At 52.5% G+C, this 17,145-nt stretch overlaps 1 protein-coding gene across 1 annotated transcript; it reads right to left on the bottom strand.

Moving 5' to 3' along the window:
• Positions 1–755: 755 nt before the first annotated feature.
• rpl37a (ribosomal protein L37a) lies at positions 756–16,819 on the bottom strand. Its single transcript, XM_069936085.1, has 4 exons — positions 16,735–16,819; positions 14,701–14,829; positions 13,662–13,744; positions 756–894 (listed from the first exon to the last, which is right to left on the bottom strand). Exons 1-4 carry the CDS (start codon positions 16,735–16,737, stop codon positions 831–833), a joined length of 279 nt encoding a protein of 92 aa, XP_069792186.1. The 5' UTR covers positions 16,738–16,819; the 3' UTR covers positions 756–830.
• Positions 16,820–17,145: the final 326 nt, after the last annotated feature.

Here is a 17,145-nt window from a genome sequence, read left to right on the forward strand (position 1 = left end):
AAAGATAATAGGGAGAAGGCAGGGGAGTTTGAGAATAGATCAGGTCAAGGTGGAATAGCAGGGCATGGTCGATGGGCCAAATTGCTCACTCCACCTTTCCCACTCACTTAACCCATTGTTTGCCTCTGCAGATGGCGTCCTCCACACAATTTGTGTTTTTTTAAGTTATGGATCCAGTGGAATCCCACTAATCACCACCAACCAGAAAAACAACCAATTATCCCATCTCTGCCTCTGTTGGTTAACCAATCCTCTGTCGGTTAACCAATCCTCTGTCCAGGCGAATATATTACCCCCAACTCCATGCAGTTATGTATTGGTCGGAACAGCTTGGGACGAAGGGCCTGGACTGCGCTGTAATGTTCTATGCATCCTTTCTTTTGAGCAGCACCTTTTAATGAACACCTTGCAGACATTAAGGACACCACATCCAGCTGGTCCCCCCTATCAACTAGACTCACTACCACCCCAAAGAACTCCAGTAAGTTGATTAAACCTGACGAGCCCTTCCTGAACCCACACATTTATTCTAGTTCTATCAAATGTTTTGATACTGGTGAGCAGTTTCTTGACCATGGACGACGAATTACCTAACCCAGTGATCTGCTTTTTGTCAACCTCCGAAGTAAACAGTCACATCCAGCTGCAATCTCTTCAGACTGCACTACTCAGGCACAAAGGTCCATTCTCTTGATCCTGACGGCCGTTGTCCAGTTTTTGTGTCTTAATGGCAAATGCATGAATTAGAAGCTTGGTTGTCTTTATTCAACTTTTTATTAATAACTTGGTTGGTGTACAAATAATTGAACGTCTGGTCTCCTGATTGGTGTTCACTGATCCTTCAGCTCTCGGAGACGGCGAATGGCAGACTTCACAGTGACAGCCGAGGTGGTGCTGGGGATAGAAAAAAATAAATACAATTAGAGGACGAGAAACCAAATTTCTCCCAACCAGACACCTCCCTGCGCTGTATGGAAACACTCGAGTGCTGGAAGGAAGGGAAAACTTCCTCTCTGCAACAATTAGTGCAAATAGATATGTATTTGGAGAGCCAACATGGATTTGTGTGGTAGGTCATGTTTAAACAATCTTAAGCTTTTCAGGGAGGTTACTAGGAGGTGTTGATGAAGGAAAGGCCATGGATACTGTCGGTTTGATGAGGTCCCACATGGGAGGTTGGTCAAAATGGTTCTGTCGCTCAGTCTTCAGGATGAGGTAGTAAATTGGATCAGACAATGGATTTGCAGAAGAACATATAACTGATTACAGCGCGGAAACAGGGCATATCGGCCCTATGAGTCCACACCGGTTCACTTGAACTCCACTAGCCCCCCCTCCCACTCTCCGCCCAAAACTCTCCAACCCCCTCATATCCATGTACACATCCAACCTTCTCTTAAATGACAGAAAGGACCCTGCCGCAACTATCTCCTCTGGAAGATCATTCCATTCTGCCACCACTCTCTGAGTGAAGAAGCATCCTCTAACATTTCTAAGTTTTGCCCCCTTACCCTTAACATGCCCTCTTGTTCCAACCTCCCCTGCCCTCGGGAGAGTCTACTCACGTCTAGTCTACCTATTCCCTTCATAATTTTAAATACCTCTATCAAATACCCTCTCAACCATCTACATTCCAATGAATAAAGTCCCAGTCTCCTTAATCTTTCTCTGTACTCTAGATGTGGTAAGCCAGGCCACATCCATGTAAATCTTCTCTACACCCTCTCCACCTTATCTATTTCCTTTCTATAATTTGGAGACCAGAACTGAACACAATACTCCAAACCTGGCCTCACCAATGCCTTAAAGAGTCGCAGCATCACCTCCCAGCTCCTATACTCTACACTATGATTTATGAAGGTTAACATACCATATGCCTTCTTAACCACCCTGTCTACATGGGAATCCACCTTCAGTGAACTCTGTAACCATAACCCCCAGGTCCCTCTGCTCCTCTACGTGCCTCAATGCCCTCCCCTTAACTGTATAAGCCCTATTCTGGTTATTTTTTCTGAAATGCAGCACCTTGCACTGGTCTACATTAAATTCCATCTGCCATCTTTCAGCCCACTCTTCCAAACAAACCAAATCCTTCTGTAATCCAAGAAAATCTACCTCACTATCCACCATTCCCCCTATTTTTGTATCATCTGCATATTTGCTTACCCAGTTAACCACCCCCTCCTCTAAATCATTCATTTAAATGATAAACAACAAGGGACCCAGCACCAATCCCTGAGGCACCCCGCTTGTCACAGGTTTCCAACCTGACAGACAGTTGTCCACCATGACTCTCTGCTGTCTATTTTCCATCCACCTCTGAACCCATCTCACTATCTCTCTATTAATCCCTAGTGACTGAACCTTCCTTACCTTACATGCTGAACCTTATCAAAAGCCTCACTAAAATCCAAATAGATCACATCCACCGCCCTACCTTCATCCACCTTTTTTGCCACCTCCTCAAAAAAACTCAACAAGGTTCGTCAAACACGACTTTCCCTTCATAAACCCATGCTGGGTGCCCCTGATCAATCCCTGTCTATCCAGATATTTGTACATACTATCTCTAAGAATACCCTCCATAACTTTCCTCACCACCAAAGTCAAACTTACTGGCTGATAATTACTTGGCCTGCACCTTGTGCCTTTTTTAAATAACGGAACTACATTTGTAACCCTCCAATCCTGTGGCACCACCCCCTCCTCCAGTGATCATTGAAAAATCACTGTCAGAGCCTGGGAAAAATCCCATCAGGACCAGGCGACTTCTCCACCTTTATTGACCCTGGAAGCTCCAAAACCCTCTCTTTACTAATCCCTATCCTTTCCATAACTAAGCCACTTGCCTCACTAATTTCACATAGTCCAATGTCCCTTTCCCTTGTGAATAGATGAGAAAAAAAATCGTTCAATATCTCCCCCATCTCATACGGCTCCCCACATAGTCCACCGGTCCCATCATCCAGTGGCCCTACTCTATCCTTCACCCTCCTTTTACTGTTCACGTATCTGTAAAAACCCTTAGGATTCACTTATTAGTTAGGGACACCTCATACCTTCTTTTTGCCTTTCTAATTTCCCTCTCAAGGTTCTTTCTGCAATCTAAGTAACCACCATACATCTCCTCAATCCCTTGTTTTTTATATTTAACATAGGCCTCCCTCTTATTCCGAACCAACTTCCGAATTTTCCTAGAAAACCACTGCAACCTTTCACCCGGACTGGAACATAAAGATCCTGTACTCTCAAAATCTCACCCCTAAATGCCCTCCAATTTACCTCTACATCCTTTCCAGCAAAAAGATCAGCCCACACAATCCACTGCAAATCCCTTCTTATTTCTACAAATCTGGCCTTCCCCCACACAAAGGCCTTCAACCTCAGACTCGACCTATCCATTTCCATAATTAAGCTAAAGCTCATGGACCCATGATCACTGAATCTGAAGTTCTCTCCAACGCTCACCTCCGTCACCTGCCCCATTTCATTCCCAAATAACAGATCGAACACTGCTCCCCCTCTCGTTGGCGTCTCAACATAATGCTGCAAAAAGCAATCCTGAACACAACGCATAAATACTAAGGCATCCTGCTCTTTTACTGACTGCGTTTCCCAATCTATGTTTGGAAAATTGAAATCCCCAACCAACACCACTCTATTTCTACTGCACATCTCACCTATTTCCTGGCCCATTTGCTCTTCTAGTTCCCTTTCCCCATTTGGCGGCCTATAATATACCCCCATAATAGTAACCTCACCCTTCTTATTGTTCAGCTCTACCCACACTGCCTCCCTCGACGAGCCCTCCAGTCTATCTTGCCTCAGGACTGCTGTAATATCTTCCCTGACAAGTAATGCCACACCTTCCCCTCTTACTCCACCAATTCTCTCACATCTAAAGCAGTGAGATCTTGGAATATTTAAAGGCCAGTCACAACCCTCTTTCAACTACGTCTCACTAATGGCCACAACATCATAATGCCACATGTCAATCCACACCTTAAGCTCATTCAACACTCCTTGCATTGAAATAAATACAGCTCAGGGATCTCCCACATCCTACCTTCTGTCTATCACCCTCTCTTACCATTGTTATCATAGCATCTATTCATTATTTCCTGCCGTTCCACCCCCAAATTATGTGAATAAGCCTTTTTCCTGTGCCTGCAAACCCTCACCCTGCTGTCCTCCCTTACCTGAACCCTGTCCCCAACCACACTAGTTTAAAGCTCCCCTGGCAGCCCTAGAAAATGCCCCCGCCAGGAGATTGGTCCCTCTGGGATTCAGATGCAATCCATCATTACGGTATAGGTCCCATCTGCCCGAAAAAATGTCCCAGTGGTCCAAGAACTTGAAACCTTGTCCCTTACTCCACCCCTTTAGCCATGTATTTAACCTCCACCTGATTCTATTCCTGCCTTCACTGTCACGTGGCACAGGAAGCAATCCAGAGATTACGCCCTTAGTAGTCTTCCTTCTAAGCTCCCTACCCAACTCCCTATATTCATTCTGCAGGACCACTTCCTCCTTCCTTCCATCGTCATTGGTACCAACATATACCACGACCTCAGGCTCTTTACCCCACCCCCTTTTAGGATGTTCTGGACACACATAGTTACATCCTGGATCCTTGTACCAGGGAGGCAAACCACCATCCAGTTTTCTTTATCGTGACCATAAAAACCTCTGTCAGTCCCCCTGACCATCGAATCCCCTATAACTATAGCCCTTTTCCTCCTATTCTTACCTTTCTGGGCTACAGTGGCTGACTCAACACCTTTGCCTTCCTTTGTCTATCCCCCCCTCAGTACTCAAGGAGTACTGATTGCTGAGGATTACAGACTCAGGTGCTTTCTCTTGAACCTGACCCCCCCCTTTCCTCCTCCTAATGGTAACCCACTGCCCCTCCTCCCGTGGCCTTGGTGTGACCATCTGCCTATGATGGCCTCACTCTCCCTAACCAGAGAGTGGTGGTGGACGATGCTTCTCAGACTGGAGGCCCGTGACGAGTGGTGCCTCAGGGATCGGTGCTGGGTCCATTGTCGTTTGTTCTCTATATCAATGATCTGGATGATAATGTGGTAAACTGGATCAGCAAGTTTGCAGATGACACTAAGATTGGAGACATTGTGGACAGTGAGGAAGGTTTTCAAAGGTTGCAGAGGGATCTGGACCAGATGGAAAATGAGCTGTAAAATGTCAGATGGAATGTACTTTGAAGGACAAACCAGGAAATAAAATCCTTATCTATTCAACCTTTCCCTAGAACTCAGCTCTTCAAGTCCTAGCAACATTACCTGCCCCAAGATCCTGCTGTAATCTTTGGCAACCACCTTCACTTTCTACAATACCAGACACCAGTCTCATCTATAAACTTGCCGATTAGGCCACGCATGTTTCTCCAGCCCAAGAAACAACCTTCCACCATCACCCTCTGCTTTCTACCATGAAGCCAATTTTCTTTCCATTCTGCTCTCATCTTGGATCCTTCCAGAGTGAACTACTGTGCAAAACCTTATCAAATGCCTCGCAGAAACCCATATGCAGCTACAGCTCTCCCTCACCAACCTTCTCAGTTACATCTTCAAAAAACAATTTGATTTACGAGATGTGACCCCCCTCCCCTTAAAAACAATGCTGACTAATCCTAATCAGCCCTTGTCCATCCAAGTGCATGTATATCTCCCTTCTGAATACTCTGGTAAACTCATCAACTATTCGTGGGGCTCATTGGCCTGCTGTTCTCAGGCTTTTCCCTGTAGTCCTTCTTGAAGAGAGGCACATCTGCCACATGGGCTGCGAAGTGAACCAGGGCAGGGCTTACTCAGTTAACGGGTAGTGCCCTAAATGTGTTATGGAGTAGAGGGTCCTGGGGTGCAGGTACATCTTACCCGCATCAATTGGAGCAGTGAAGACAAGTATTGGGACGTCTGGCTGAAGTTATACAAGATGTGGGTGAGGTCTCACTGGGAATATTGTGTTGTTCTGGTTGCCCAGCTAGAGGAAGGATAGCTTAAAGTTGGGAAAGGTTTAAGGTTTACAAAGTGGTTGCCAAGATTAGGGAAGTTACTGTGAGAGAGTGGAAAAATTAGACTTGTTTTCCTTTAGAATGTAGGAGGCTTAGAAGGGTTCCTACTGAGATTTATAAAAATGAGGAGCACCTTATCTAAGGTGAATAGTGACAGTCTGTTTCCAAGGGTAGGAGAATCTACGACGAGGGGGTATAAATAGAAGGTGAGGGGGTGGGATTTAGAAAGGAACATGAGGAGAAAAATCTTCACTCAGAGGGTGGTGGGCACATGGAATGCGCTGCCAGAGTGGTGGAGGCAGGGATGCTAGCTTCCTTTAAGGAAAACGTAGATGACTCCATGGAAGGGAGACAATGGGACTGATGTGGGCAAGTGGGACTAAAGCATGTGATACTGTTTTGGATAGTGTTTGGGGGGGGGGGGGGGGGGGGGAAAGATCTACCACTGACAAGTCATTGTGGTCACATCTCTGACAGAATCTGGCCCTTTGTCTCACAAGAAAAGGGGGAGAAGAGGAGAGCTACCACGATTGGGGATTCAAGAGTTAGGGGAACAGACAGGAGGTTCTGTGAATAAGATCAACATTTCCAGATGGCATGTTACTTCCCAGGTGCCAGGGTCAGGAAAATCTCAGATCAAATCCACAACATTCTCAAGCAGGAGAATGTCAGAAGAGAGGTGAGTGCTGTCACGATCACGAAAGAAGGTGAATCATAGAACACAACACAGAAACAGGCCCATTGGCCTTTCTAGACTGTGTGGAACCATTTTTCTGCCTAATCCCACTGACCTGCACTCTGAGCATATCCCTCCATACCCTCCCATCCATGCACCTGTTCAGATTCTTCTTAAAAATTTAAACTCAGCCTTCATTCACTTCAGCTGGCAGCTCGTTTCACACTCCCACCACTCTCTGTGTGAATAAGTTCCCCCTCACGTTCCCTCCAAACTTTTCCCCTCTCACCCTTAACCCATGTCCTCGGGTTTGTTTCTCACCTACCCCCAGTGGAAAAAGCCTGTCTACATTAACTTTGTCTCTCCCCCTCATAATTTTAAATACTGGGATCAAATCTCCCCTCATTCTTCTCTACTCCAGTTCCTATAACTTAGTTCCTGAAGTCCAGGCAACGTCCAAGTAAATCTTCTCTGCGCTTTTTCTATCTTTTTGAGATCTTTCCTGTAGTTCAGTGACCAAATTTGCACACAAAAAGTCCAAATTTGGCCTCACCAATGTCTTGTACAACTTCACCATAACATCCCAACTCCTGGACTTAATACTTTGATTTATGAAGGCCAAGAGGCCAAAAGCTCTTTATAACCCTGCCTACCTGTGACACCACTTTCAGGGAATTATGTCTCTGTATTTCCAGATCTACTGCCCTCCTCAGTGCCCGACCATTTACCATTCTTAGTTGGTCCTTCCAAAATGCAACACCTCACACTTGTCTGAGTTTGATTAAATTCCATCTGCCTTTTTTTCATCCCATTTTTCCAGTTGGTCCAGATCCCTCTGCAACTTTTGAAAACTCCTCACTGTCCACAACGCCTCCAATCCTAGTGTCATCTGCAAACTTGCTGATCCAATTTTCCACATTATCATCCAGACAACAAACAACAATGGTCCCAGCACCGATCTTTGAGGCACCACTAATCACAGGCTCCAGTCTGAGAAGCATCATCCACTACCACATTCTGGCTTCTCCCATACGGCCAACGTTGAATTCAGTTGACCCTGTCACCATGAATACTGAGTGTCTGAACCTCCCTTAATAACCTCCCATGTGGGACCTTGTCAAAGGCCTTACTAAAGTATTGTATTTTCACTCATATGACACACATGCATAATAAATTGCATTTAAATGGGACATGAGACACACAAACCAGGATCTGCCACAGTTAATCTCCTGCGATTGACCCCTAATCAACACCCCAGAGGCGTCAATCGCTCATTATAGAGATAATATCCTGCTGCAGCACAACAAGCTTTAGAGAGCAATCAATTAAATTTAAGACAGATTTCAGAGTTAAGCAGGATTTTCTGAGGGACTTGATGTGTTAATTTCCTCCCTCAGGGATTGGTCTGTACAATTAACATTAGGCCTTTTCATGCAATGAAAAAGCCTGACTGTAAAGGTGGAGATTCTCCAGCCTTGTGTCGGGAGACTTCCCTCTATAGGCTTTTTCAGGTGCATTCTACGCTAAGAATGCGCCTGAAGAAACAGAAGCGGCCCTTTAAATTGCCGTTCAGGTGGCAGCGTTTAAAGCGCAAACGCTGGCCACCTGAAGGACACGGTTGCACAGGATGTGGCTCCGAGCCCACTCCGGCTCCTGCCCCGTGTCAGCTGTGATCAGCAGCCTGACCCTTTAACATCCGCTTTCTGCCAGCTGCATTCAGGTGGCTGGGGGAGCCGCTGAGCTGATTATCCCTCTCGGAGAAGGGTTACATAGCTCGCCTCAAGAGTGCCTCAAAACAGCCGCATATTGCCTAAACATGCGGCTTTACATGCGGGGCAATTGGCCATCTGAAAGTGCCTTATGAAGGCAGTGACTACAATCTCCCTAGGGGAAGGATCATCAGTGGAGGGCTGCGCTTGGCCGCCTCACATAAATGTAATGCTGCTGCAAGCGGCTGGCTGGTGACATTGTGATGACGCTGTCAGCCAGTGACCCATCTTCCCTCTCCCTCCATGACCCCCTCAGGCTTGGACAGCTGGTAGGACCTGTCAGGGCGAGAGCTGTCAGGGCAGAAGCAGCCGGTGGGATCTGTCAGGGTGGGGAGCGTCTGGGGCAGCTGGTGCAGGCTGTGACAGCCTCGCTGGCCACTCTGGCACCTCACCGGGCCATTCTGGCCTGCTTCTCAGAGGTTAAAAACGTAGCAGAGCAATGGCCGCCTTCCCTATCCATAATCCCTCATGCAACTGGAAACATTCTGGGAAACACAGAGCAGAGCCACGGCACCTGCTTCCCCACCTCCAACAGCTGTGGAGGGTGCCACAAGGCACCACTCAACATGAATGCAACACAAGAGCAGCCTTTTAGAGCTGCTCCATGAAAAGTAAGTTTATATTTTTCCCTCTGCGCTTATAGCTGGTCTCCAGGCAGAGGCCTGGCATAAAAGGGCCCATTGATAAGGTGCAGTGCCCTAACCAGAATGCATTCAGTGCAAAGAGATATTACCAAGATCAAAATTTCCCACACCTGATATAAATTGTGCCTGTTCTTTCAATGCTACGATTATATTCCCACGCCCACTAGTAATTGTGTGCGTTATAGGGGTAAAAACATGGTAGACAACATCCTTCATCAACAACGTGCTTAGGAAGCGGAAAGGTCGAAGGGTAGATAAGTCTCCCAGACCAGATGGAATGTACCCTTGGCTTCTGAAAGATTCTGGAGGACGGGAAAATTGCAACGGTTAATCTCTTTAACGGGGTGAGGCAGCAGAAAGGAAGTTATGGACCTGTTAGTCCAACATTGGTGGATGGGAAGTAGTTCGAGTCAATGGTCAAGGATGAGGTTTCAGAATACCGTGGGGTACATAACAAGATGGGCCAAAGTCAGCATGGTTTCTCAAGGGAAAACCTTGTCTGACAAACCTACTGTAATTATTTGAGGAAACCACAAGCAGGCTAGACAAAGGAGATGCAGTGGATGTTGCATATTTGACAGTGCTACACATGGGACTTATAACAGAATTAGAAGGATACAAGCATGGGTAGAGCATTGGCTGATTGGCAGGAAACAGAGAGTAGGTTTAACGCCATCCTATTCTGGTTGGATAATGAAAGGGTTGTGGCGGACCTCGCCACTACTTACCTCACTGGAACTTTGGAGTCACCGGTCTTTGCGGACCCTGGAGTTCCCGGGAACTAATGACGCCAAGGCTTCTGGGAGCCCGGACATTTCTGGGAGTCACATGACGCAGGGAGCACTCGAAACTCAGATATTTAAACGACTTTACGAACACCATTAAACTGGTCAGCTCATGTTCTTTGTTGCTTCACCACTCACTACAGTGGTAACACACAAGGAGCTTTTGGCCTAGATTCGTTGGAATTTAGGGAAAAGAGGAGGAATCTCATTGAAAATTTGATTTGAATGGCTCTGTGGCCAAGTTTGCAGATGATATAAAGCTAGTTGGGGGTTGGGAGGGGGGAGAAGGTAGTGATGAGGAAATGGAGAGGTTGCACACTTAGATGAGGAGAATGGACAAAGAAGTGGAAAATGAAACACAGCATTGGAAAGTGTGTGATCATTCACTTTGGGAGGCGTAAAAGGGAAGGCTATTATTTGGATGGGGAGAAAATTCAAAACTGGGAGGTGCAAAGGGACTTGGGAGTCCTCGCAAAGGATACCAGAAAGGTTAACCTCCAGGTTGGGTGAAGAAGGCAAATGCAATGTTGGTGTTCATAAGTAGAGGAATAGGGGCAGAGATGTGATGTGGAGGCTTGAAGAGACACTGGTGAGGCCTCACTTGGAGTACAGGGTACCATTCTGAGCTCCTTGTTCAAGACACAGAGGGTTCAGATTTACAAGAGTGATTCAAGGAATGAAGGGAATTTGCATATCAGGAACATTTGACCACTCTTTGACTGTACTCCTTGGAGTTCAGAATGAGAGGGTCCTCACAGTAGCACTTTGGATGTTGAAAGGCCTGGACAGAGTAAATGTAGCAAAATTGTTTCCTGTGGTAGGGGAGTCGAGGATAGGAGGGCACATCCTCAGGATTGAAGGCTGTCCACCTAAAACAGAAATGCGGAGAAATTCCTTTAGCTAGAGTGCTGAACCTTTGGAACTTGCTGCCATGGGGGGCTGTGGAGGCCAGGTCTTTGGGTGTATTTAAGACAGAGATTGATAGGTATTTGAATCATCAGGGTATCAAAGGGTTTGTGGAAAAGAAGGGGAGTGGGGCTGAGTGGGATAGTGCCTGTGAAGGAATGGTGGAGCAGACTTGATCGGCCGAATGGCTCCTAGATCTTGTGGTCTTATAATCTAATCTCATGGCTGCAGTGAAGAAAGTCCTTTAAGCTTTCACTCTTGAACCATTCTCCATGATGGGAGGGAGAAGAGAGTGCCCAGGCGTGATGGGCGTTTCAGTACGTCGAGAACCTTTACCATAGATCATGATTAATAAATTGGCAGATGACACCAAAATTAGTGGTGTGGCAGACATTGAAGAGTGTATAAAGCAAATGCATCTATATACAGGGAAAAATGTGGATGTGAAGATTTACAAACAAGTTGCCAGGAGTCAGGTGCCTGAGCTACAGGGAGAGGTGGAGCTGGTTGGGGCTTTATTCCTTGGGGGGCAGGGGATGAGGGGGGAATCTCACAGAGGGGGACAAGATAATCAAAGGAATAGATCGGGGGGGGCACAGAGTCTTTTACCCAGAATAGGGGAAATTGGTAACTCTGATGGACGAGAGATTTAAGAGGAACTTGAGGGGTAACTTGGAGTCTGAGAGGGAATTACAGTGAGCTCTAACTCACTGACTTCTTAATGCTAATATCTGTCACCCTACCAAAAACACCCCAGACTTCAACAGCAGAGTGCAGTCTGGATTAGATTCTCAATTTGATGGATGGTGTCCTCAGAATATGCAACACATTCGATTTAAAGAATTTTCTAATCCTGTAGATTAGGAGATGGGGAGTAGGCATTTGTTTTTCCTTACTGTGCAGTTCCCCTTTCATCCCTGCACAGGTTTCCCGTAGCCCACCCATCAGCCCTTTCCCACCCACACAGACCATAGAAAACTACACCACAGAAAGCAGGCCATTTGGCCCTTCTAGTCTGTGCTGAAACATATTTCTTTCTGCTAGTCCCACTGACCTGCACGATCCTCCAGACCTCTCCCATCCATGTATCTATCCAATTATTCTTAAAACATAAAAGTGAGCTCGCATTTACATCAGATGGCAGCTCGTTCCACATTCCCACCACTCTCTTGAGTGGATCCCCCCCCCCCCCAAACCTTTCCCCTTTCACCCTAAAGCCACGTCCTCTTGTATTTATCTCTCCTAATCTAAGAGCCATCACAATTTTGTAAGCCTCTATCAAATCTCCCATTCTTTTACACTCCAAGGAATAAAATCCTAACCTGTTTAATCTTTCCCACACAGCAGCCGCTTCCTGCGGCCCAGCAGCCGCTTCCTGCGGCCCAGCAGCCGCTTCCTGCGGCCCAGCAGCCGCTTCCTGCGGCCCAGCAGCCGCTTCCTGCGGCCCAGCAGCCGCTTCCTGCGGCCCAGCAGCCGCTTCCTGCGGCCCAGCAGCCGCTTCCTGCGGCCCAGCAGCCGCTTCCTGCGGCCCAGCAGCCGCTTCCTGCGGCCCAGCAGCCGCTTCCTGCGGCCCAGCAGCCGCTTCCTGCGGCCCAGCAGCCGCTTCCTGCGGCCCAGCAGCCGCTTCCTGCGGCCCAGCAGCCGCTTCCTGCGGCCCAGCAGCCGCTTCCTGCGGCCCAGCAGCCGCTTCCTGCGGCCCAGCAGCCGCTTCCTGCGGCCCAGCAGCCGCTTCCTGCGGCCCAGCAGCCGCTTCCTGCGGCCCAGCAGCCGCTTCCTGCGGCCCAGCAGCCGCTTCCTGCGGCCCAGCAGCCGCTTCCTGCGGCCCAGCAGCCGCTTCCTGCGGCCCAGCAGCCGCTTCCTGCGGCCCAGCAGCCGCTTCCTGCGGCCCAGCAGCCGCTTCCTGCGGCCCAGCAGCCGCTTCCTGCGGCCCAGCAGCCGCTTCCTGCGGCCCAGCAGCCGCTTCCTGCGGCCCAGCAGCCGCTTCCTGCGGCCCAGCAGCCGCTTCCTGCGGCCCAGCAGCCGCTTCCTGCGGCCCAGCAGCCGCTTCCTGCGGCCCAGCAGCCGCTTCCTGCGGCCCAGCAGCCGCTTCCTGCGGCCCAGCAGCCGCTTCCTGCGGCCCAGCAGCCGCTTCCTGCGGCCCAGCAGCCGCTTCCTGCGGCCCAGCAGCCGCTTCCTGCGGCCCAGCAGCCGCTTCCTGCGGCCCAGCAGCCGCTTCCTGCGGCCCAGCAGCCGCTTCCTGCGGCCCAGCAGCCGCTTCCTGCGGCCCAGCAGCCGCTTCCTGCGGCCCAGCAGCCGCTTCCTGCGGCCCAGCAGCCGCTTCCTGCGGCCCAGCAGCCGCTTCCTGCGGCCCAGCAGCCGCTTCCTGCGGCCCAGCAGCCGCTTCCTGCGGCCCAGCAGCCGCTTCCTGCGGCCCAGCAGCCGCTTCCTGCGGCCCAGCAGCCGCTTCCTGCGGCCCAGCAGCCGCTTCCTGCGGCCCAGCAGCCGCTTCCTGCGGCCCAGCAGCCGCTTCCTGCGGCCCAGCAGCCGCTTCCTGCGGCCCAGCAGCCGCTTCCTGCGGCCCAGCAGCCGCTTCCTGCGGCCCAGCAGCCGCTTCCTGCGGCCCAGCAGCCGCTTCCTGCGGCCCAGCAGCCGCTTCCTGCGGCCCAGCAGCCGCTTCCTGCGGCCCAGCAGCCGCTTCCTGCGGCCCAGCAGCCGCTTCCTGCGGCCCAGCAGCCGCTTCCTGCGGCCCAGCAGCCGCTTCCTGTAGCCCACCCGCACACCAGCTGCTTCCTGTAGCCAACCCATACATCCGCTGTTTCCCATAGCCCACTCGCACATCTGCTGCAGACCACCCACGCAACAGTTGCTCACTTGTATGTCCATGCTCCTCCAGCCACAGTCTTCATGCAAGATCCACAATGCCAGATGCCAACAGCTTTTCTCTTCATCTTGGTCTGTCAGAGAGAGGAGGCACTTCCAGTGAGAATTATTGACACCACTCACACAACATGAGCCTCATTAACAGCCCCAGCACCTGTTCTACAGAAACCAGGGGCAGAACATTCCCCCCCCCCCCCCCCCCCAACATGTGACACAAGTCAATAAATGCACGTCTGTTGGAAAGGAGACAAGTCCAAAACCCTGGCCTTCAATTGGAAACATACAACACTACAGCACAGTACAGGCCCTCAATGTTGTACTGACTTTGTCTTTTCCTTGAAAAAAATACTAAACCCTCTATTTTTCTTCCATCCATGTTCCTATTTAAGAGTCTCTTAAATGCCCCTAATGTTCCAGCCTCCGCCACCACCCCGGCAAGGCATTTCAGGCCTCCACATCTCTCTGTGTAAGACTTACCCCTGACGTCTCCCCTAAACTTCCCTCCCTTCACTTTGTACACAGGTCCTCTGGTGTTTGGTGATCCTGCCCTGGGAAACAGGCTCTGGCTGTCCACCCTATCTCTGACTCTCGTAATTTTGTAGACCTCTATTAAGAACATAACATAATAGGAGCAGGAGTTGGCCATCTGGCCCGTTGAGCCTGCTCGTCATTCAATAAGATCGTGGCTGATCTGATCATTGTCTCAACTCCACCCACCTGCCTTTTCCCCATATCCCTTCATTCCTTTGTTATGTAAAAATACATTGAACTGAACCTTAAATATGTTTAATGAAGTAGCCTCAACCTCTTCCCTGGGGAGAGAATTCCATAGATGTCAAACTCATCATCTTTACCTATCACTCAGCTTCTTCCCTTCCCCCTTCGATCCATGAACTCCCTGCTGCTCTGTGCTCCACCCTCACCCCACCATTTATTCAGGTGTCCCCCTGAATGTCCCAAAACATTGAGAGCTGGTGAGTTTCTCCTTCTATGATAATGCAGTGTTAATGGTGAGATGAGGGTCGCTCACCTTTCCACAGAAGGAGCAGGTGTACTTGGCATGTTGACTGATCTCGATTTTTTTCACCATTTTGCGGAGTGATGCTCCATAGCGAGTGCCGTACTTGCCCACAATCCCCACCTTCTTTGTCCGCTTTGCCTGGCACAGAAATTCAGCAGTAAAATCAACAGCCCATCCGGCTCCCGTCCCCTCCCCTCTCTTTCATTTTGCCCGCATCCCACCCCTGGGGTAAAGAAAGCGGCCACACGTTGGCACCAATAACGGGCAGGACTCTGCAGGTGAGGCCGCATCCACTGAAAGCAACATCATCCACTGGCCTGAGGTTGCAGAGCCCCAGTCACCTCTGTCTGTCCATCCCGCAGCCTGAGACACCCTTTCCCCGAGCCTCCAGCCCACCATTACCCCCCCCCCCCCCACCGTCCCCAGAAGCCCCCAAACCTCCCACAGACTCCAGGGAGGATTCCGGATTGGAATGTTCACCCCTGATGCTTCCCAACTCTTCCAGTAGTGGATTCTGCTCCAGGTTCCTGCATCTCATGTGGCCCTGATATGTTCCCTGCTCCACCCCCCAACTCCCGGACCCGGACCCGGACCCGCTCCGGCCCCAACTCCTGGACCCGGACCCGCTCCGGCCCCAACTCCCGGACCCGGACCGGCCTCAATCCCCGGACCCGGACCCGCTCCGGCCCCAACTCCCGGACCCGGACCCGCTCCGGCCCCAACTCCCGGACCCAGACCCGCTCCGGCCCCAACTCCCGACCCGGACCCGCTCCGGCCCCAACTCCCGACCCGGACCCGCTCCGGCCCCAACTCCCGACCCGGACCCGCTCCGGCCCCAACTCCCGGACCCGGACCGGCCCCAACTCCCGGACCCGGACCGGCCCCAACTCCCGGACCCGGACCCGCTCCGGCCCCAACTCCCGGACCCGGACCCGCTCCGGCCCCAACTCCCGGACCCGGACCCGCTCCGGCCCCAACTCCCGGACCCGGACCCGCTCCGGCCCCAACTCCCGGACCCGCTCCGGCCCCAACTCCCGGACCCGGACCCGCTCCGGCCCCAACTCCCGGACCCGGACCCGCTCCGGCCCCAACTCCCGGACCCGGACCCGCTCCAGCCCCAACTCCCGGACCCGGACCCGCTCCGGCCCCAACTCCCGGACCCGGACCCGCTCCGGCCCCAACTCCCGACCCGGCCCCAACTCCCGGACCCGGACCCGCTCCGGCCCCAACTCCCGGACCCGGACCCGCTCCGGCCCCAACTCCCGGACCCGGACCCGCTCCGGCCCCAACTCCCGGACCCGGACCCGCTCCGGCCCCAACTCCCGGACCCGCTCCGGCCCCAACTCCCGGACCCGGACCCGCTCCGGCCCCAACTCCCGACCCGGACCCGCTCCGGCCCCAACTCCCGACCCGGACCCGCTCCGGCCCCAACTCCCGGACCCACTCCGGCCCCAACTCCCGGACCCAGACCGGCCCCAACTCCCGGACCCGGACCCGCTCCGGCCCCAACTCCCGGACCCGGACCCGCTCCGGCCCCAACTCCCGGACCCGGACCCGCTCCGGCCCCAACACCCGGACCCGCTCCGGCCCCAACTCCCGGACCCGGACCCGCTCCGGCCCCAACTCCCGGACCCGGACCCGCTCCGGCCCCAACTCCCGACCCGGACCCAACTCCCGGACCCGGACCCGCTCCGGCCCCAACTCCCGGACCCGGACCCGGACCCGCTCCGGCCCCAACTCCCGGACCCGGACCCGCTCCGGCCCCAACTCCCGGAGCCGGAACGGCCTCATTCCCCGCATCCGGACCTGGCCTCAACCCTAACCCCACTCTGGCTTCATCCCGCCTCCTCCAGCCCAGGCCGAGCTACCGGAGCCGGACCGGGTGCCCAGGCCCAGAGCGAGGCCACAGAAGCGCTCGGAAAGCGGCTGCGGGGCTGGTGGGGGGCACGGAGCGACTCTCGGGGCCCTGGGCAGCAGGAGATGGGCGCCGATGGGCCGGATGGTGGCGGATGATTCCCCGCGGCCGCCGCCATCACTGCTCACCATTTTCCTCAGGAACGGCAGAGAGGGAAGGCCGAGGCGCGCGTGCGCAGAAAGGGGCGCCGGCCGAGCGTGGCCGTCGAGGGACGCGTGCGCAGAGAGCGGCGCCGGCCGAGCGTGGCCGTCGAGGGACGCGTGCGCAGAGAGCGGCGCCGGCCGAGCGTGGCCGTCGAGGGGCGCGTGCGCAATGGGACAGGTGGAGGTGGGGAGATCGTGGAGGGATGCAGCAGCGGGTGGGAGGCCGCCGAACGGGCCAGGTCCCCGCGGGATGGAGGCTGGGATCCTGCCCTAGTGGGGTGGAGTGGGTTTAAGGATGGGTGGACGGGAGAGGCCAGAGGGTAGTGGTGGATGGAGCTTCTCAGACGGGAGGCCTGTGACTGGTGGGGCTTCAGGGATCGGTGCTGGGACCATTGT

Source organism: Narcine bancroftii, chromosome 4 (genome assembly GCF_036971445.1).
Source record: "Narcine bancroftii isolate sNarBan1 chromosome 4, sNarBan1.hap1, whole genome shotgun sequence".
In the NCBI taxonomy this organism is placed as follows: Eukaryota; Metazoa; Chordata; class Chondrichthyes; order Torpediniformes; family Narcinidae; genus Narcine; species Narcine bancroftii.

Bases quoted from the DNA above. Each gene is read 5' to 3' on its own strand.
- rpl37a (XM_069936085.1), bottom strand. The intron at 13,745-14,700 runs GTGAGCGACCCT...TCTCTCTGACAG, and splicing joins CCTGCTCCTTCTGTGGAAAG to ACCAAGATGAAGAGAAAAGC. The intron at 895-13,661 runs GTGAGCAACTGT...TTCTATCCCCAG, and splicing joins GGAGGAGCATGGACATACAA to CACCACCTCGGCTGTCACTG.